General features: G+C 64.3%; 1 protein-coding gene across 1 annotated transcript in view; it reads right to left on the reverse strand.

The window, feature by feature from the left end:
* Positions 1–1,267: 1,267 nt before the first annotated feature.
* The window catches only part of FOXO6 (forkhead box O6), a 34,906-nt gene continuing 14,087 nt past the window's right edge, over positions 1,268–22,086 (reverse strand). The window contains exon 3 of the mRNA XM_068172700.1: positions 1,268–2,825. Coding sequence (XP_068028801.1) covers positions 1,413–2,825 — 1,413 coding nt within the window. The 3' untranslated portion in view covers positions 1,268–1,412. The remainder of the gene's footprint in view (positions 2,826–22,086) is intronic.

Below are 22,086 nucleotides of genomic sequence, written 5' to 3' on the forward strand. Positions count from 1 at the left end.
TGCTCCTGGCAGCTGTGCAGAATGGCCGGGACATCCCTGTCCCTCTCCTGCCCCACAGAGCACTGGGGTCAGTTTGGGGTCCTGACACACAGCAGGACCATGTGTGAATTGTGGTCCCCACCCCCATGGAGCCCCAGCCCCTGGCAGGCAGGTGCACCCCTCTTGCTGACAGCTCCTGAATCAGCTCTCCTGGCACCCCAGGGGTGAGCAGTGAGACACTGGCACAGGCATGGTGGCACTGACCCCCCAGGAGCCCCACAGCCCTGGCTGGGGCCCCTGTGGCACCTCCCTGAGCAATGTGGGTCACCCAAGCTTGGAGCAGGATGTACCCCACGCTGCATCCAGAGGCCTGGCCACCACACCCCTCCCCTCCTCTCACACACACACAGCCCCTCCTCGAGGATGGCCCACATCACAGCCCCCCAGCATTCACCCCAACATCCAACACCCCCTATGGCCAAGCCAGGATGAGCCATGTGATGGGACACAGCCACCAGCATTGCCCATGGCCTCTCTCTCCTCTCCCTAAGCTCGACCCTTTCTTCCTTCCAATGCAAAAACTCAATGGCAAAAGAGTGCATGAAATCAAATAAATACACCCCCCTCCCTGCCCCTGTGAGCTGCCCCTGAGCCTGCAGCTCAGGGGACCCTCACTCCCAGCAGGACCCCCCCGGAGCCCAGCCTGCTCCAGGAAGGGGCTGCAGCCTTCCCCTGTCACCCTCAGGCCCTGGGGGCTGCCGAGATGCTGCTCCCAGGGCTGCTGACTGCACACCATCACCACCCCCTTCTCACTGCTCGGTAAGGAAACCTGCCTGGAGCCACACGAGGACACCGCAGCGGAGGTGGCCTGGGGGTGTGGGCTCAGCAGAGCTCCCATCTCCACCAGGACTGAGGGGTCATGAGCCCCCCCTTGCCCTGGGGCAGGGCCCCCACTCCTGACACTTCTACCCAGAGGACTCATTTCCCAAGGTGGCTCAGAGAAGAGTCCTTTCCCAGGGGGGATGCCCATGCTGGGGGGGGTCCCACACCACCAGCCATCACCACTCTGTCCCCCAGCGCAAGGGCAAATCAAACTGGCACCATTACCGTGGGGCACTGGGACCGTCTGGAAAGGCTTTCCCTTCCTGCTCCCCCCCTGGATCTGCCTGGCTCCGGCTGCCTCTCCCACCCACCTGCCCTGTGTCCTCCAGAGGATGCTGGCAGGACCTGCAGACCGGGCACACGTGGGGCTGGGGGTCCTCGCCCATCTCAATATTTGACCCTCCGGTTTGTGTTTCGTGTTCGACCTTAAGCTCAGACTGATGGCTCTCGCCTATCTTAACAAACAAAGGCAGAAGAGAAAGGAAAAAAAAAAGTTAGTCTCAATGTTCCCCTCGTGGCTTCCCGGTGGCAAGCCCACGCCGGGTCAGGTGTCACCCGGGCACCCAGCTCTGGTTCGTGGGCTGCGGCCCCCCGGGCAGCGCGGGCACGTTGAGCCCGTTCTGCGGCGGGAGGGCCGAGTCGAAGTTGAAGTCCATCTCGTCGCTGTCCATAAAGTCATTCAGGATGATCGACTCCACGTCGCACTCCAGGCTCCCGTTGAACATGTCCAGGTCCAGGTCTGCTGGGAACCTGTCTTGGCCCAACACGGGGGGGTGGACGGCCCCCGGGTAGGGGCCCTGCAGCGAATCCAGCAAGCTCATGTGTGCCCCTTGGTTATTAGCGTAGGAATGCAGGTGCCCGTGGTGCGGCATGGCCGTCATGCTGCACGAGTCACTGGGCAGGCTCATAAGGCTGACAGGATTGGCTAAGGCACTGGTGTTGACCGCAGGGTGGTGGCCAGCTGGTGACGGGTGGTACAACGCATTGCTCTTCATGAGAGAGCCCGGGTGGGGCGGGTAGGAGGACAAGCCCTGCTCCCCGCCCCCGCACAGCAGCGGGTTGTGTCTGTGGCCACGGGCCGGCACCATGGGGCTGGCCTGCGGCAGGGGCAGGTCCCCCGGGACCATGCTCTCCTTGTGCGCGTAGGAGATGGAGGAGAGCAGGTCCTGAAGCGAGGCGTTCCTGTAGGAGCTGACGGGCGAGAAGGTGGCCTGCTTGTTCTCCTGGATGGTCTGCATGGGCAGGCGGCGCATGAGGCTCATGGCCGGCTGGCTGTAGATGGTCCCACAGTAGGTGTTGGAGGCGGCCCCCATGCTGGAGCACTTGGAGTTGAAGGTGAAACTGGAGCTCCGCTGACGCAGGGCGGCCGGGGGGAGCTGCTGGGAGGGGCTCATGCTGTAGCCGTCCTGCAGGTCCTCCAGCATGCTCTCCCCCAGGCTCTCGTTCAGGCTGATGGTGCCGGTCAGGTCGGTCAGCCGGGGCAGCTCCACAGAGCAGCGGGTGCTGAGGGAAGGAGACATGGTGCTGGAAGGGCTGGGGTACATCAGCGGGGACGAGGGGGTACCATCGTCCTCCTCCAGCTCGTCCGGCTCATGGTTGGCCATGATGGGCGAGAGGCGCCCGCTCAGCGTGCTGGCCGTGGAGTTGGCCCGCGTCCGGAAGTCCGCCCAGGCGTCGTACTCGTCGCTGGCGTGGGACGCGGGGCTCTCCGACCACTTGGCTTGCTGGGAGGACGGGCTGTCCTCCCCGCGCTCCTGCGTCACCTGCAGCTGCTTCTTCTTGCTGGCCTTGCCCTTGATGCGCAGGAACTTGCTGTTGTTGTCCATGGACACCGCGCGCCGCCGCGGCGTCTTGCCCGTCTTGCCGCCCTCGGGGTTCAGCATCCACCAGGAGCTCTTGCCGGTGCCCTCGTTCTGCACGCGGATGAAGCGGGTGTGCAGGGACAGGTTGTGCCGGATGGAGTTCTGCGGAGACAGCAAGGACAGGGGGACGGTCAGCAGCAGGGACAGCACCCCCGAAGGAAAGGGACGCCCGCGGGGCTGGGGGGTACATGGGGCACCGTGGGATACCTGGGCTCCATCCCCTGGGGTGTCTGAGCAGAGGGTTTGGGGCTGGGGGAGCTCGGCTGGCAGGGCCCTCCCACATGCCGTGGGTCACAGCCCTTTACTGCGCCCCCCCAGCTCTGTCTTTGGCATAATTCCTGCCACAGTAGGGACAGGGAGCCTCTTTAGCACACGTCCCAGGGAGCCTCAGCAGCCAGGGCCAGCTCTCAGGGGACCTTGCTTCCCTGGCAGGAGGGACAGGGTGAAGAGGCAACAAATGTAGTGGCAGAGTCAGGACCACGCACAGGCCCAGGGCTTCTCCATCCATCCCTCCCAGCCCAAGCCCGCCACGTACCCAGCCCATCCCACAGGATGCTCCCAGCACAGCCAGCACCTCTGTGGAGATCCCGGCTCACTCCCCACCAGCACCACAGGCAGAGGGGATCCCTTTGGAGGGGGCTCCAAGCCCCTTGCCCTGCCTGGCATCATTCGGGATGTGCTCCCGTCCACCCTCAGCAGCGACACATGCCCTGTGCAGGGCACATCAGCACCACCACAGCCCAAAACAACCTGTTGGCACCATGTGAGACCTTGTCCCTAGATGCTTGTCAGGCCAGCAGGGCAAGGGAGGGGATTCTTCCCCTTGGCTCTTGTGAGACCCCATCTGCAGAGTTGCCTCCAGCCCTGTGATCCCTAGCACACCAAGGGCATGGACCTGTTAAAGCCAGTCCAGAGCAGCCCCTGGAGCTGCTGCAGGGCTGGAGCCCCTCTGGAGCCAGGCTGGGAGAGCTGGGGGTGCTCCCCTGGAGAGGAGAAGGCTCCAGGCAGAGCTCAGAGCCCTTGCAGGGCCTGAAGGGGCTCCAGGAGAGCTGGAGAGGGACTGGGGACAAGGCCTGCAGGGACAGGACCCAGGGAATGGCTCCCACTGCCAGAGGGCAGGGATGGATGGGATCTGGGGAATTGGGAATTGTTCCCTGGGAGGGTGGGGAGGGGCTGGGCTGGAATTCCCAGAGCAGCTGGGGCTGCCCCTGGATCCCTGGCAGTGCCCAAGGCCAGGCTGGACACTGGGGCTTGGAGCACCTGGGACAGTGGGAGTTGTTCCTGCCATGGCAGGGGTGGGGTGGGATGAGCTTTGAGGTCCCTCTCAACCCAAACAAGAGTGGGATTCTCTGACACCTGCCTCTCCCTGCTGACATGCAGCTCAAGGGATGCCACCCCAGCTCCCTGTGCCTCAGTTTCCCCAGAGGAAAAAGGCAAGATGCAGAATCCAGGGAAGAGCCTCAGTCTGCAGCACAGAGACCCTTCCCCAGCTGTGCCCAAAGACTCGGGGCTGGCCAGGGGGGGCTGCTGGAGAGGAGAGGCACCTCCCCAGCCACTTCCCAGTTCCAGGAGGGGCAGAAGGACGAGGAGAGGGAGGAACCCTTGGTAGAGGGGAGAAAGTTTGGTGCTGTTGTGGTGTACAGTGGAATACTAATGAAGAGGCAAGTGAGCTCCAGCCTCATCTATCATATTATGTAATGGCTTACTTCTCTGCACTTCATTTATTTGGAGATTGCTCCCAGGCTGGCTCCTCGCCAGCAGCCACCAAATCCAAGTCTACAGAAATCAATCTCGCACTGACTGATTAAGCCGTGTTTAGAACTAATTGCTCCTTCGTGTGTGGGGAGAATAAATTACGGGCTTTAATTTCACATCTTTAAAATGCAACTGCAGGTATGGGCCAGCCATTAACCCCTTCCTGCACGGCTGGGGAGGGGGCCCAGGGGGTGGTTGGGACACAGCTGCCCAACCAATGCTCACCACCTTCAAGCAGAGCAAGTCAAGACCTGGCCAGCCTTCCTGGCAGGGAGAGCCCCCCTGACCCTTCCAGCACCTCTCCTTAAGCCAGAGGATGATCTAAACTCCCATCCAGGACCCAGCCACCGGTCAAGCAGCAGGGACAGAAGCACAGCACGTGGTTGTCACTGCCTGGCAGGGCCAGGGCCACCAGCCAGCTCAGCCCCACGGCGCTGCCCTGTGCCCACAGACAGTGGGGAGCTGGGGATGCCAAAGCTGGGCTTGCTGGAGTGATGCCCAGTCAGTGCTGGGCCCCTGGCAGGAGTGGGGACCCCCCCACGGCCACAGTCCCTCCCTGCCAGCGCTGCCAGCACTGCCCAGCACAGGAGGCAGGAGATGCTGCAGCCTGTGCACAGGGCTGGAGCTGCCATGCAGAGCACGAGGAGAGGGGATGGGCTTTGGGCATGTCACAGCTGGATAGGGGTGACATTCAGCATCCTCTCCACGGCTCCCTCCCACCCCAGAGGGAGCACAGGGCACCCTGCACCCCCCGAGGCAGGGGACGGGGCTGGCAGGGTCAGGCTGCCCGAGGGAGAGGAGACAAGGAGAGGCTGCCGCGTCTCCTTCAGCCCAGCTTCATTAAGAGCCAGAAGACAGCAGCAATTAAGTGCAAGGTGCAGCACACCCGGCTCTCTCCTCATTAGCACCCCGACACGCTCGGCTGCCCGCGGCTCGGGGCGCACGGAGCAGGGCGGGGGCTGCGCTGGGGCGGGCCGGGAGCTGATTAACAGCGGGCAGGCAGGACCTGCCTCACCCGCGGCCAGCGGGCAGCCCCCGGGCATCCAGCATCCCGCAGCCCCCTGGCAGCGTCCCCCTGATACACAGGGGACAGCAGCTGCCTTGGCAGGGGGTGCCCTGCGGTCAGGAAAGGATGGTGCCAGCCCCAGGGCGCCCACGACGCCTCTGACACCACTCCCTGCCCTGCACCACTTCTTACAGCCCCACTGCGGGGCTGGCCGTGCCCAGTGCCTGCGCTGTGCCTCCCTGCCCGTCCCCTCTGTCCCCGTGTCACCCCTGTCCCCCCGTCTGTCCCGCCCGCTCAGATGGCTCAGCCCCGCACTGGTAACCCCACAGGGCCCCACAGTGCTCGGTCCCCGGCTCCCCGTGCCAGGGGTGACAGCCAGCCCGTGCCAGGGGTGACAGCCAGCCCGTGCCGGGGGTGACAGCCAGCCCGTGCCAGGGGTGACAGCCAGCCCGTGCCGGGGGTGACAGCCGCACCGCGGGCCCCAGCACACCCCTGCAGCTCTGCCGAGGGGACGGGGATGCTCTGGGGGAGCACAAGGGCGGGCTGGAGGTGGCACCAGGGCTGCAGGTGCACCGGACCCCCTGCTCAGCCCTGGCTGGCACCAGGGCAGGATGAGGCTGAGCCCGTGCCAGCCACCAGCTGCCGGAGGCTTTGCCAAGCTGGAAGACCCCAGTGCCATGCCGGTGCCCGTCTGCCGCGGGCTGGTCCTGCTGCGGGGCCTGAGGGGGGGCTGTGGGCACCCACAGAGCCCCTCACCCCCGCCAGGAGCCCTCCTCCGGCGAGCCGCATTGTCAGGGGAACAGGCAGTGTGAAATCGGTCTGATTAGCAATTAGTGCCATTGTAAAAGGATTAGCCGGACCCATTGTTTGGGAGAGTGACTTGACTGTCAATGGGCAGCTGGCAGCGATGGTGACGATGATGACGATGGTGCGGAGGAGCCGGAAGCCATTCCCCGAGGCCGGACTCCCGAAATGAGCATCGACCCCCGAGATGAACGACGGACCCCGAAATGAGCCACCCACACGGGTACCGCCCCCAATTCGGGCAGCGCTGCCCATCCCCACCCCAGCAGCAGATGCCAGGCTGCCATCCCCAGCCTTGGGGTGCCCACGAGTGTCGGGGTGCAGGGAGTGGGGCTGAACTCCCCTCTGCGTGCCCGGAGGAGAGTGGGGTGGGGGGAAACGAGTGCAAGAGCAAGAGCAGGCCGTGGCCAGAGTGGGGAGAGCAAACAAGGCGCTCTGTGGTCCTGCCCATCCCTGTCACATCCCCTGCGCCCCTCTGCTGTCCCCACCGCTGTCCCTGAGCTGTCACCCCTCGCTGCTGTCTGCCCAGCACCAAGCAAACCCCCAACCCCAGCTGCCCCCCACACCTGCCAGCCCTCCCCTCAGAGTCAGGCTGTCTGTCTGTCTGTCCACACCCAGCCAAGGAGCCCGTTGGTTGTTACCTGCTTCGGGCTCAACACGGTCGACAGGAGGAAGCAGGGACAGGGACAGGGACGCTAACAAGAGCTCTGCCAGCAGCACAAGGACGGCTCCAGGGGTTCACTGATCCTTATTCACTTCTTGCACATCAAAATTGCCACTGCTGGAGGAAATATTCCAGAGGGCAGAGGCTGCCAACAGCCTCAACGGGGCTTCATCCCTGGGGATGATGGACAAGGAAGGTGGTGGCATGGGACACTCAATGGTGACACCGCCAAAAACATCATCTTCACCCAAAAAATGGCTCAGCCACCTCCTGGCACCGTCCCCTGGGCATGGGCAGCCGTGCTCCCTGCATTGGTGTCACCATCCTGCCCGGAGCAGCCGGTGGCTCAGCACAGCCCCCCAGCCCTGGCACGGCCACCCTGAGGGGGCCCAGGCCTGACCGGCGAGCAGGTGGCGGCTGGGGATGGCAGGCACCCTGGATGCTCGTGACAGGGATGGATGGCCCGTGAGGACAGGAGGAAACCCCCGTGCTGTGCCACAGGCAGGCGGCTGCAGGAGACCTCACCACCCTGTGCCTGCAGGGGCATCAGCCCACCCCAAATCAGTCCACCCTATATCAGCCCACCCCACATCAGCCTGACCCACATCAGCCCCACACATTCCTGACCCATATCAGCCCACCCCAAATCAGTCCACCCTATATCAGCCCACCCCACATCAGCCTGACCCACAGAATCGTGACCCACATGAGCCCCACACTGTTCCCATCCACATCAGCCCCACACCATCCTGGCCCACACCAGTTCTCCCTGCATGGGTGGGTGAACCCGGCAAGGGGTAGCCCACGGAGCCAGGCAGGGGGTGGCAGGGAGTGGCTGTAAATCCAGCCCAACGTGTGCCAGGGCTCCTCCAGCCCCACAGCGGGACCCAGCCCCACAGAATCCCACCAGCCTGCCTGCTGTGAGCAGCCTTGGGAGCTCCCCACGTCCCTGTGCCCCGAGGCACACGGTGCCCTGCTGGGCAGGAGCTGCTCCTGTGCAGCCCCACAGCTTGTCAGGGTGTTACTGCCCCACAGCAGCCCCCATGCTGCCCTCCACGGTGCCCTGCCCCACACAGCCACCCCACAGCCAGCCCTTGGCACTGCCCCACACACAAGCCCCACACCAGCCCTCTGCAGCACCCACGCTGTGCCCCACAGCTCCTCACAGCAGCCCCCCTGCACGGCTTCATCAGCTCCTTGGTGCCCTGTGCCAGCCCACAGCCACACCTGCTCAGTGCCCCACAAGCCCCCTAGGCCCCCTGAATGCCCCATAAGCCCCCCGACCCCTTCAATGCCCCACAAGCCCCATAAAGCTCAATGCCCCATAAAGCCTCCAAACCTCTCCATGCCCCACAAGCCCCTCCAGCCCCCCACAGTACCCCCATAAGCCCCTCCAGGCCCTCTGCAGTGCCCCATAAGCCCCTCCAGCCCCCCACTGTGCCCCATAAATCCCTCCAACCTCCCCTCAATGCCCCCATAAGCCCATCCTGCCCCCTCAATGCCCCATAAACCCCTCCAGCCCCCCACAGTGCCCCATAAGCCACTCCAGTCCCCCTCAATGCCCCATAAGCCCCTCCAGCCCCCCACAATGCCCCATAAGCCCCTCCATCCCCCCTCAAAACCCCATAAGCCCCTCCAGCCCCCGCAAACCCCTCCATTCCCCCACAGTGCCCCATAAACCCCTCCAACCCCCTCTCAATGCTCCATAAACCCTTCCGGCCCCCCTCAATGCCCCATAAATCCCTCCAACCCCTCCTCAATGCCCCCATAAGGCCCTCCAGCCCCCCTCAATGCCCCATAAGCCTCCCCAGCCCCCCTCAATGCCCCATAAGCCCCTCCAGCCCCCCTCAATGCCCCATAAACCCCTCCAGCCCCCCTCAATGCCCCCATAAGCCTCCCCAGCCCCCCTCAATGCCCCATAAATCCCTCCAACCCCTCCTCAATGCCCCCATAAGCCCATCCTGCCCCCCTCAATGCCCCATAAATCCCTCCAACCCCTCCTCAATGCCCCATAAGCCCCTCCAGCCCCCCTCAATGCCCCATAAACCCCTCCAGCCCCCCACAGTGCCCCATAAGCCACTCCAGTCCCCCTCAATGCCCCATAAGCCCCTCCATCCCCCCTCAAAACCCCATAAGCCCCTCCAGCCCCCGCAAACCCCTCCATTCCCCCACAGTGCCCCATAAACCCCTCCAACCCCCTCTCAATGCTCCATAAACCCCTCCAGCCCCCCTCAATGCCCCTATAAGCCTCCCCAGCCCCCCTCAATGCCCCATAAACCCCTCCAGCCCCCCTCAATGCCCCATAAACCCCTCCAGCCCCCCTCAATGCCCCCATAAGCCCATCCTGCCCCCTCAATGCCCCCATAAACCCCTCCAGCCCCCCTCAATGCCCCCATAAGCCCATCCTGCCCCCTCAATGCCCCCATAAACCCCTCCAGCCCCCCTCAATGCCCCATAAGCCCCTCCAGCCCCCCTCAATGCCCCATAAGCCTCCCCATCCCCTCGCTGTGTCTCAGCCCCCAGCAGCAGCTGATGCCCAGGTCCCGTCTGCCACGTCCCCCTCGGGAGCCGGCGCTGTGCCCCCTGCCCGGCTCGTCCTTGCCCGGGGCTGGAGCCGGCCAGGGGCCGCCCGGTGCCTGCGGAAAGGGCACGGCAGGGGCAGGGGCAGGGGCGGGGGGAGGCAGCCGCCCCCCGCCGCGGGGGTCTCGCCGGCGGCGGCGAGCGGAGGCAGCGCGTTCGGGTCAGCGCTCCGGCTGAGCAGAGCGGGGCTGACGTGCTGCTAATTGAACCAAATGCCCATTAGAGGCGCGAGGGGCCGCGGCCGCCCGGCCCCGGCGCAGGTGGCTGACACGCGAGGAGCCCAGGGCGGCACGGCCGGAGCATCCCCGCCTGCCCCCCGCGCTCCCCGCGCCGCGACAGCTCATTAGGGACCGCTAATCACCCCCGAGGAGCGCGCACAGCCCAGGGACAGCTGGGGCTGGCGTGCTGCAGCCTGAACCCTCCCTGAGCACCCTCCCTGAGCATCCCCCCCGGCCCCTCGGTGTGCCACCCCCGTGCCACCCCCGTCAGGGACCGGGCAGGGCTCCAGCCTTGCCCCTGTGGGGCACACAGACCCACGGTGCCGTGCGGCTCCAGACAAGCTCCACACTCGGGAATGCGGGGCTGGAATCCCGCATCATGGGGCCAGGCTGTGCCACCCGCTGCCCACGTCCTTCTGCCATTCCGGGGCTGGGGGTGGCGTGCCCCACACCAGCCTCCCCTGGGAAGAGAAGGCCCAGGGAGGAAAGCACCACCCTGACCCTCTGCCAGGACTCAGCAGCCCCATCCCACCCCCCAAAACCAGCCTGGCTGTGGCTGCCCGGGCTCCAGGCTGGTTTCAGATCCAGTGGAGGTGCTGTGGAACTGGATGGGTCCCTGGGGTGATGTCCATTCCCTGCCTGAGCCTGTGCTGGTCCTGGCCCATCTCCACCACACATCCTGCTGGTTCTCAGTGGGTCTGGCTCCACTGAAGCCCCAGTGCAGCCCCCCTGCACCCCCCAGTGCAGCCCCCATGCACCCCCTGGCACGGAGCTGCCCCTTACCCCCGCTGTGCACTTGGCCGCTGAGGTTCTCCCACAGCTGCCCCAGTGCCTCCCTTCCCCTGTTGACCATAAGCAGCTCCCAAACCCACCAGAGACATGACTGACACCCATCAAACCCCCCACAACTCCCCACGCCCCCCAGCAGCCCCCCGTGCCCAGCACTGGCTCCACAGCCCTTGCCCAGGGACACCAGGGCGCCCCACACCGCAGCCTGTGTGCCCCCGGCCTGGCACAGAGTGCCAAGGGGACACCCCACGGGGGTGTCTGGATCAGCACTCGGGGGTGAGACCCCCTGCACCCCCAGCCAGGAGGGCACACTGGCCCCATGGGGACACCGCTCATGCCCAGGCTGGAACCAGAGTGCCAGTGTGTGTGGCAGAGGTGGCACACACGGCCCAGCCTGCCTCTCCCAGCCCTGGGACTGTTGCTGTTGCCATGGCAGCCGCTTTATTTTAGCCAGCTGCCATCACTCCATGTCCCCTTCAGAACCAGGAGCATCCTGCCCGCCCTGGGCAGGGCCCAGGGAGCCCCTGCAGAGCCCAGCCCTGTGGAATGACTTTTCCTGTTTCCAGAGGGGGACAGACACAGCACCAGCATCTTCTCTGTGGTCACTGGGGTCACACCAGCTCGGCCACCAGGTCCCAGAGAGGATCAGAGAACCACGGAATCTGCCAAGCTGGGAGGGACCCACCAAGATCATCGAGTCCGGCTCCTGGCCCTGCACAGACACCCCAACAACCCCAACCTGTGCCTCAGAGCGTTGTCCAAACGCTCCCAGAGCTCTGGGCACCGCAGCCCGGGGGGAAGAGGATGGATGGATGGATGGATGGATGGATGGATGGATGGATGGATGGATGGATGGATGGATGGATGGAGACAGAGTTAGGACTGGTATTGAGTGATTTCAGTGCTGGGGGAACACCTGCCCGGTCAATCCAGCTACCACAGCCTGCACAAAGACATGCCCTGCCCTGGGCTTCTCCTGATGGGGCCAGAACAGCCCCAGACCCGCCCTGGCAGTGCTGGGGCTCGGTGTGACACCCTCTCCTCCAGCCACAGCCGTCCCCAAGCTGCTTCAGGACAGGAGGGACCACACGAGCTGGTCCCAGCACAGCTAGGAGAGGTCCCAACACCCCACGGTGTCTCCCCAAGCCCTGTCCTTCCCCACCACCCCGAGGGTCTGTGCTGCCCACCCTCGAAGGGGTGCCCTGAGGGGCAGAAGAGGAGCCCGGGGGTGATGAAGGAAGGCAGTGATCCCTGTGCAGCCTGCCTGCAGAACCACACCTCTGCCAAGCCCCCAGCACCCCCTCGTGCCCCACACGCTCCCCAGAGGGCTCATTAGATCAGAGCAGGGCTGAGGATAACGAGCAGGCACACGGTCCCCTCTGGGGACACGGGCAGGGCTGGGGAGCTGGGGACCCCCCTATGGGACTGGGGGATGCTTGGGGAGAGCCCAGCCTTTCCCCACTTCCTGCAGGAGCCCCACAGAGCTGTGGGCACACAGGACCCAGCTGCAGCTCACCCTGGCACCGGGTACCTCCCAGTGGCACGGTGCTGGGCCGGCCCCACGCCCTCCCTGGCTGTGGGGTCGCTGCCTGCAGGCTGCAGGTGCCACTGCAGGGCTGGCAGGGGACAGCCAGGACCCCCGCCCACCTCCTGCATGTCCTGTATCCCTGCCTGGGCCGCTGCCAGAGGGAAGGGGCTTGGGGACCAGCTGAGCTGCTGTGCTGACCATCTCAGCTCTGTGGCCCTGGCACGGGCACCCGCTCACCCTCAGAGCTGGAAGCAGCTGAGCCACCTGCCCTGGGCAGCTGGCCAGGGGACCTTATAGTGCCACTGGGCACAGCACTGCCCTGGGGCCTGTGCCAGCTCCCACTGCCTGCCCAGCTCTCAGCCAGCCCTGTGGGGATGCTGTGGGGCAGGGGGTGCTGAGCAAGGGGGGAGCACAGGCTTGGACTCTCCGGGGTTGGGCTCCAGCCCCAGCAGCCCAGCTCGCCTGAGGTGCCACCACAGCCAGGGATGCTCTGCAAGGTGCCCACATCCAGCTAAGGGACATCAGCCCCCTGCTTTTGGGGACAGAACCCACCCTGAGCACTCCCTGCCCGCCCAGACCCCCCTCCAGCAGGTGAGGCCAGGTCAGACCCCTGAGGGAGCCTCTCCACCAGCAGCCTCTTACCCCATAACGCTCTAATGACACCCCAGAGCTGGCCACCAAAATAGCTGCAGTAAATCACCCGCAGCTGCCGTGTAATTTTTGCATGAAATTACAGGATTTTTTCCCCTGGGTTCAATTTCCTCCACACCAAGTTCTCACCGCAGCCAAATCATTAAAGAAGCCGCACTCCCTTTTCCTCGGGTACCACTTTATGTCCCTGCTGGCACCGGGGCTGGCTGGGGACAGCGGGTGCCCCAGTGCCCCAGGCAGTTCTGTACCACACTGAGAGCGCCCGGAGCTGCTCCCAACCCTAGGCAAGGCACATCAAATCCTGCCCAGAGACGCCGGGGACACCCAGCAGCCACCAGGGATGCAGGAGGTGCCCCAAGCAGGATGCTGAGCCCCCGTGGGGGGTTCCAGCCCCAGCAGGCAGAGGAGCTGGCTGTTCCCATGAGGGAAATCGCCCACTCCTCCTCCTCACCGCCTGCGGGAGGAAGGGGGAAGCAGCAGGGCTCAGCCCGCACCACCCCGTGACCCACAGCGATGCTCAGACACCCATGGGAGGGTGCGGTGCCATGAAACATTGCCTCTGGGTCACTTGGCTACCTGGGAGGGACACGGCCACATGTCACCCTCGTGTCACCGTCCCGCCCAGCTCACGGAGCACCGCAGCCCCCCGAGCTGGGCAGCAGCAGGAGCCCCGGGGCCGGGGCGGTGAGTCCAGCCCCATCCTCCCCCGCCTGTGCCACGAGGGCTGGCCTGATTTCCAGCCTGGGAGCTGCCTCGGAGCGGGGCTGTTCCCAGCGAGCCGGGGAGGGCTGGGCAGGGAGCCCAGCACCGGGGCGCACCCCCTGTTGTCCCCGTGTTCCTCCCATGTCTCCCCATGTTCCCCCATGTCCCCCCCACTCCCTCCGTGTTCCCCCCGTGTTCCCCTCCGTTCTCCCCGTGTTCCCCCCCATTCCCTGGTGTTCCCCCCATTTCCCCACGTCCCCACCCCGTTCTCCCCGTGTTCCCCCCTGTTCCCCCCCTGTTCATCCCCATTCCCTGGTGTTCCCCCTGTTCCCCCATGTCCCCACCCCGTTCTCCCCGTGTTCCCCCCTGTTCCCCCCCTGTTCATCCCCATTCCCTGGTGTTCCCCCTGTTCCCCCATGTCCCCACCCCGTTCTCCCCGTGTTCCCCCCCCCGTTCACCCCCATTCCCTGGTGTTCCCCCTGTTCCCCCATGTCCCCACCCCGTTCTCCCCGTGTTCCCCCCCGTTCACCCCCATTCCCTGGTGTTCCCCCCATTTCCCCATGTCCCCACCCCGTTCTCCCCGTGTTCCCCCCTGTTCCCCACGCTCTGCTCCAGGGGTTCCTCTCTTGCCCCACATCCTCAGGTCACCCCTGCAGAGCAGCCCCACGGGGGTGCCCCGAGTCCCTCTGTGCTGTGGCCAGCAGCCACGGGGCTCTCAAGGGGCCACGGAGCAAAGCCAAGCCCTCTCCAGCACTGCTGTGTCCCAGCAGGACTCCCACAGGCTCCCCGTGCCCTCAGGGCAGCTCCTGGAGATGAGAGCTGCTCTGGCCCTGCATGGAAAGGTGCCTTTTGCTTCTCAAATAGAGTCAGAGAATCCCTCCCTGGGTGTGGAGGGACCTTAAAGCACATCCCTTTCCACCCCCTGCCATGGCAGGGACACCTCTCACTGTCCCAGGACTCTCCCAGCCCTGTCCAGCCTGGCCTTGGACACTTCCAGGGATCCAGGGGCGGCCGCAGCTGCTCTGTGCCAGGGCCTCATCATCCTCCCAGGGAGGAATTTCATCCTGCAAGAGATTTCATCCCACCACCAGCAAGCACAGATGGCAAAAGCTTGGGAGAACTCAGGGCTCTCAGCCCTGATGGGGATGGGGACAAGAGAGGTGGCCAGGACAGCAGGGACATCCTTGCCACCAACTGGCCTTGGCTGAGAGATTCTTCATGGAACAGTTTTATTCCAAAAAGAAAAAAAAAAAAAATCCCAGTTGCTCAAGCAAACAAATGTTTATACCAGTTTGCAGGTTTCAGGCCCAGAGGGTGGAGCAGGGGAGGGTTCAGCCATGCCTCTAAGGGAGAAAATCCTCACCACGGGGACTTGCTGTGCAGAAACGTGGCAAGAAGCACTATTTTAAAAACATATCTGAAAATAGGGAGCAGTTTCCAGCCAATGGTGGGGTTGAGTCCCTCTGGTCGAGCCCATGGCACCCCGGCAGGCTCTGGGCTGTGCCTGCTGTCCCCAAGCTGTTGTTCAGTGCACTGCTGTCACCAACCAGCCCTCGAGCCAGAGCCCCCCATGCCAGCACACACTGAAACCCTCCAAAATCCTGCAAATCATCCCTGGAAGTGTCCAAGGCCAGGCTGGACAGGGCTCGGAGCAGCCTGGTTTAGTGGAAGGTGTCCCTGCCATGGCAGGGGTGGCGCTGGATGGGCTTTGAGGTCCCTTCCACCCCAAACCATGATTCTGTGAAAACCCCACATAACCCTGGGGTGCCCTGGGGGTCTCCCCAAGGGGGATGCTCTTAGGGGTCGCTGGCATGGCAGGCAGGGTGAGGAGTTCACAGCTGGGGTGGCTCCTGTGTAGGGTGCAGGGGGTGAATAGGGATGGAGAGTCCATCCCTGCTGTGCCCCAGGGTGGCAGCCACAGCCCAGGGGGTTCTCAGCCCCCTCTGGGTGCCGGGCAGGAGCCAAAGGCAAAGGTATGGTAGGGGACGTGTAAAAACCATCCCAGGGGGCTGAAAGAACAGCCCCCGGCCCTGCAGTAGCCCGGGTGGGTCACAGCCCTGCCCGGGATGTCCCCAGACTGCCGTGGGGTGTCACACACTGCAGTCACACCCTCATGGCACAACGTGCACCACCCTGCACACGGGCAGCTACAGTCACAGCCCCTCCCGTGTCCCCTGCCACCCCTGCTGGCTCGGCTGACCCTTTTTTTCCATTTGCTCTGCACCTGCTAATGACAGACCCCCACCCCCTGCAGCCTGTGCTTACTCACAGCACAGCGAGCCAGGAGCGGAGGAGGGCAGGAGGAGGAGGAGGGGAGGCTTCCCCCCTGCTCAGCAGCTGCCCAAGGGTGGGCTCGAAGCCCCCCTGTGCCCCAGGATGTGCAGGGCCTTGTGCCAGGGATAAAGCTCTCCCACACACCCCAATGCCCCCCAGGAACTGCCAGGTCCCAGCAGCCTCCAGGCACCCACTGGGCACTGCTCTGCCCACGACTCCAGTGGCTGAGCCCTGCTGTCCCCTCATGGATCTCTGGGGTCACCCCACAGATCCCTGCTGTCACCTGGACCCCTGGTATCACCCCACAGAGCCCTGATATCACCGACAAGCTCATTTGTGCTCGTGAGCACAGCCCCACTGATGGCAGCAGGGGAACGTGTCCCGGGTGTTGTGTGTGGAGAGCCAGGAGTGAGGGGCAGGGAGAGAGTGCCCAGCCAGAGCGGGGGCATGGTGACTTCTCTGTCCCTGCTCCAGCAGCCCAGGCGGGGTGGCAATGCCCCCAAAGGGAAAATCCCCTCCTCATCGCCTCCCCAGTGCCCCAGGGGGATGGCATGGCAGAGCCAACCTCAGTGCCCCCAGGCCGTGTGCCACAAGGCACCAAGCTCATTTGTGCTCGTGGGCCCAGCCCCACTGATGGGTGGGAAAAGGGGGACCCCCGGGGGTACCCCCTGCCCCAGGGGCTTGGCAGGACGGCCTGGCTGGATCCCCTCGGTGCTGGCAGAGGTGCTGCTCCCAAGGGGGTCGATGCAGGAGAGGGGCTGGCTGCCAGCAGGGTTGTGCCCCCCCAAAAACACCCCAAAGCAGCTTCCAGCCCAGCACACGGGGCACAGCAGAGGATCCACGGGGAAATCCTGGCCAGCGCCGCACTGCAGGCTCTGATTTCATCCAAACACATTCCCTGGGCAGGGCTGAGCGCTGCGCCTCAGCACGGGAATTTCCTGGCTCTGCACCCACGGCTGGAGAAAGCACTTGGAGCTGCCCCTCCTGGGAGCCTCCCAGCCTGCCCAGCCCGGGGCTCTGAACGCTGATGCCGTAGGGTTTAGGGGGTGTCTGGTCCCCTCGAGATGTGCACTGGGAGCGGGGGACATGCCACTTGGAGTGGAACAGGGCAAAGCTGGTCACAAGGCACACTTGCTGCCCACTGCACTGGGATAGGCTCATGGCATGAAGGGCATCATCAGCTGTAGGCAAACACCCCAGCTCCAGCCTGTCCTGGGATGCTTTACCCACCTCACCAGTGCCCTCCTGCCCAAACCAGTAACCCCGAGGTGACCAGGAATGACCAGCTGTCCTGAACTCTTGCCAGCGTCCCTTGGCTGCTCTTCCCTCGGGAACACCGACTGCCCACAAGCCCAGACACAGTGCCCAGCCCTGTGTGCAGGTACAGGGTGTCCAAGCCTTGCCTTTCCTCCATCCCGAGCTGCCCATGGCTCCCCACACTCAGCAGACCCACAAGGCACCTGCAGTGAGCAGAGTGGGGGCTGAGCTCTGTCACAGGCAGGGCTCCCAAATCTGCCAGGCTCATGCCTCATCCTTCCATCCCTGCCTTGGCAAGAGCAGCTCTGGGACTTGCCAGCCTGTCCCCAGCACCCAAGGCCACCCCACAGCAGCGTGGCCCCTCCAGCAGGGCTGTCAGGTGGCGAGAGGCTGGGCACAGCAGAAGGCAGCTGGGGACCCCCACTACCTGCCGGCCCGAGCTCCCGGATGCTGGGTTACCCGGGAAACAGCGATGACATCGCAGGGCATGCAGGGAAACTCTGCCCGAGGTGTGTGGGATGCCATCGCCGTTGCCAGGGAAACAGCAGGCGACATCCTGCAGGTAAGGTGGGTGCTGGGGTGGGGGACTGGAAGTGCAGCCCAGCCTGCAGTCCAGCAGGGTTGGTGCCCTGTGGCACACGGCCTGGGGGCACTGAGGTTGGCTCTCCCATGCCATCCCCCTGGGGCACTGGGGAGGCGATGAGGAGGGGACTTTCACCTTGGGGGCACTGCCACCCAGCCTGGGCTGCTGGAGCAGGGACAGAGGCGCCACCATGCCCCAGCTCTGGCTGGGCACTCTCTCCCTGCCCCTCACTCCTGGCTCTCCACACACAACACCCTGGGGAGCTCTGCATCCCCGTGCCACCTGCAGCTCAATCACAGCCTCTGCTTTTCCCTCCGAGGCCTCGGAAGCACCAGAAACGCCTCAAGTTTTTTCCCAGCGTCCCAAACTCTGCCACCAGGGATGCACCATTCCCCCAGCAGGTTGTCCCCCAGATCTGAGCACTGTTTGATCACACGGGGTGGCAGGAAAGCCACAGCCACTGCAGGGGTCCCTGGGCTGCACCTGCACTGGCTGAGGCAGGACACAGGGATGCTCCCCACGGGCAGGCAGCAGGATGAGGGAATGCTGCCAGAGCAGGCCCAAACCAGCAGCACCAGGGCTAACAACGAGCCAGGGGGCTGCTGAGGCACGGGCAATTCGTGGTGCAGCCTCTGCCCATCCAGCATGGCTCTGGGAAGGATTCAGGCAGCACAGGCAGTCTGAGGAGGAGGAGGAGGAGGACGAAGGGAAGAAGGCAGCCACCCTGGGGAGGCAGCAGGATCCCTGAAGGCTGCTGCAAAGCAACGGGAACACAACAACCCCCTCCTGCCTGCCTTGGGGGAGTTTGCCACTCGAGGCGGAGCAGTTTTATCTGTAATGGCAAAAATTACATCAGCCAGAGCTGCCGAGGCAGCCGGTCCCAGTGCTGCTCGAGGGAGGATCGGGATCCACCCCACACTGCCACGGCCCCCCAGAGCATCTCCTCTTCCTCCTGCAGCGAGGAGGAAGAGGAGATGCTCTGGGCCAGGCCCTGCAGCACCCTCAGGACTGTTTTTTATTGCTGAGAGGTCTCTCTGGAGCAAGAGCCCCCAGTAACCTGTCCCCTACAAACTGGCAGCGATGCCTTGGGCTGTGGGATCAGCCCCAGCACCTCCCCCAGGTCCACGCTGCCAGTGGGGTTTGTGTGTCAGTCAGAGGAATCAGACACTTGGAAATAAAACTACCAAAAAAAGGTGTCTGGGCGGGAGGGTGTCACAAAATGCCCAAAAACGGGCAGAAGTAACCAGTGCTCAGAGCACCAGAACAAAGCAGCTCTGGACTACAGTGACAGCACCCTGAACCTGGGCCCAGGGGCTTGAACCCATCCAAAGCCCCCCTGGATGTTAATTTTAGGGTGTTCCTGGGAGGTGGGGGTTGCAGCAGGGCTGGGGCGGATGCCAGGATGAGAAGGCACAGGGAGGAGGTGTGGAAGCAACGAGAAGTCACACATCCCTGCAGGACAGCAGCTCCTCACGACTCTTTCCCTCTGGAAGCCCACCCTGAGGGGTCTGAGCACCCGGGGTCACACCTCAGCACCCTCCAGCTGGGGGTCCCCAGGCTGTGGGCACCTGCCTGTGGTGCCAGTCTGGGTACAACAGCCCGAGGGTCTCCCTGAAGAGCTGAGGGTGACAGGACACCCCATCCCACCGATGCCCGGGGGACCTGGCAGCCCTTCAGAGGCCACCCCTGCCCGCGGGGCCCCCAGCCGCCGGCCCCCGGCTTCGTGACACGGAGCTGTAATTGAATTAGCCTGAATTAGCCGCTGCTGCCCGGGCAGCGCCGCCTGCAAACCATCCTCGAATTCCTGGGCACGGCGCCCGCTCGCCGTCTGCATCCCCCCACCAGCCCGCGCCTCCTCCAGCGCCGACCCCGAGCCGGGAGGCTCCGAGCGCCGGTGGGCTCGGTCCCGGGGCAGCCCCGAGCGCCGGGCCGGGGCAGCGCTGCCGGGGAGCCCCCCGGGCTGCCCCCGGGGTCAGCGGCGCCGCGGCAGCCCGAGCCAGCCGCTGCCTGCGCCAGCTTCCTCCGCTACAGAATGTACCGAGCCCCGCGGCCGCGGCCAGGGACACGATGTGCTCCCCGCTCCAGGCCCTGTTTTTCCTGGCCGGGCTCCTGCTCCGCTGGCGGCCGGGCTCTGTCACTCAATGCAGCTTTTGTTCGCTCCCCGCTCGCCTCCCTTCACACCTCCGTCCCACCCCTGCAGCCCTCCCAGAGCCCTCGGGACCCCGCCGTGACCGTCCCCAGCCCTGGCTGTCCCCGGCCGTGACCGTCCCCTGGCCTCTCCTGCGGCTCCACCGGCGCCTCGATGGGATTTTCCCCTCCCCACGAGCGTGGTCACGGCTGATGGCAGCGCCTCCCGAACCCCTCCTGAGCACAGATCCCAGTGCCAACCCCCAGGAGGGAGGAGGTCACTGTCCTCCTCCTCCTGCGCCCAGGGACACTGTCCCCTCATGCTGCCCACATGATCACTGTCCCTTCATGCCACCCCCAGGGTCACTGTCCCTCTCATGCCACCCCCAGGGACACTGTCCCTTCATGCCGCCCCCAGGGACACTGTCCCTCTCATGCTGCCCCCAGGGACACTGTCCCTTCATGCCACCCCCAGGGTCACTGTCCCTTCATGACACCCCCAGGGACACTGTCCCTCTCATGCTGCCCCCAGGGTCACTGTCCCTTCATGCCACCCCCAGGGACACTGTCCCCTCATGCTGCCCCCAGGGACACTGTCCCTCTCATGCCACCCCCAGGGACACTGTCCCCTCATGCTGCCCCCAGGGACACTGTCCCTTCATGCCACCCCCAGGGTCACTGTCCCTCTCATGCTGCCCCCAGGGACACTGTCCCTCTCATGCCACCCCCAGGGACACTGTCCCTCTCATGCTGCCCCCAGGGTCACTGTCCCCTCATGCCGCCCCCAGGGACACTGTCCCTTCATGCCACCCCCAGGGACACTGTCCCTTCATGCCACCCCCAGGGACACTGTCCTGCTCTGGGCACACACTGGCAGCCTGTGGTGACGTTCCATCCATAACTCGCCCACGGGTGTTATGGGGCTGCAGGGGGATGTCCCCCGCCCGGTGCCAGCCCCAGCACTGCTGCCCTGCCAGGACCCCGCAGGGTGACACCCATCCACACTGGGGATCTGGGGAGGGTGGGAGAGCTGAGCACAACCTGCAACCCTGACACGCATTGGAAAATGGGAATTTTCCACTTAACTGCCAGAGGGCAGGGTTAGATGGGATATTGGGAAGAAATTCCTCCCTGTGAGGGTGGGTAGGCCCTGGCACAGGATGCCAGAGCAGCTGTGGCTGCCCCTGGATCCCTGGAGGTGCCCAAGGCCGGGTTGGATGGGGCTTGGAGCAGCCTGGAATAATGGAAGGTGTCCCTGCCCATGGCAGGAGGTGGGACAGGATGAGCTTTAAGGCTCCTTCCAACCCCAACCAGTTTGAGATTCTGTGATTTGAGGTCCAGCATAGAAGCTGATTTCACCTTCCCGACCTTTAAACATTTCCTGTGGTAAAAGCAAAAGAGTCCCTATGATTCCAGACTGCCAGTATCCCATTTAACCCCCTGGATTTGCCTCCTGCCTGCCCTTCTCCTGCTTCCCCTTTCAGCCACTTTACCCACTGAGTCCTGTGAGCCAGCAGGTCTGGCTGCTGAGTATGATCTGCCCACTGAGCACTGGGGCAGTCATCCTTGGGGCTGGGACCCCTCAGATCAGCACTCCTGGGAGACACCAACGATGCAAACCCTGCCCACAACACCACCACCATCCCCCCAAGCCTTGGCAATAGGGAATCACCCGGCAATGCTCCCTCCATCCCTGCCCACAGCCCAGGAACAGCCAAACCTCCTCCATCCCTCCATCCCTGAATCCCTTCACTCTCCACGCCCTCATCCCTCTATCCTCCATCCCTCCCCACAGCCCAGGAACAGCCAAACCTCCTCCATCCCTGAATCCCTTCACTCTCCATGCCCCCACCCCTCTATCCTCCATCCCTCCCCACAGCCCAGGAACAGCCAAACCCTCTCCCACTCCCTTCACCCCATGGATTAAGCCTGGTGGTATTACTCCTGTATCCCCAAACCCCTCTATTTTTGCCCCCCCCCCCCCCATTTTTTTGCGGCTGCTCTCTTCCCTGGCAGCGGGAGGGGGGTCTCCCCTGCATCCGTCTGGCAGCTCAGCCCCTGTCGCCACGGGGGCATTAGCACCAGAGCTGCAGGGAGCTCCCCGGGGAGAAGTAAGTGGATCAAAGGGTTTTAGCAGCAGACGGCTCCCAGACAAATCTGGATCGTCTTCAAGGCAGCCACTTGCGGCTACAAATGCACTTTCTGCCTGCAGCTCCCCAGCCAAAAGTTTCACACCGGCTTTAGTGCGTTTAACCCCTCGGTGCTCCCGACCCCGCAGCCAGATCCCGGCTGGATGGGACCCGCCCGGGAGCAAATCCAGCTCTGCAGGAAGAGCTGCACTTGTGCAGAGACCCCCTAAAAAAATGGGGTGTCCTGAGCCAGGCAGCAAAACCAGCTCAGTCCCCCATCCCTGGCACAGTGACAA

Source organism: Anomalospiza imberbis, chromosome 25, assembly GCF_031753505.1.
Source record: "Anomalospiza imberbis isolate Cuckoo-Finch-1a 21T00152 chromosome 25, ASM3175350v1, whole genome shotgun sequence".
NCBI classification, from domain to species: domain Eukaryota; kingdom Metazoa; phylum Chordata; class Aves; order Passeriformes; family Viduidae; genus Anomalospiza; species Anomalospiza imberbis.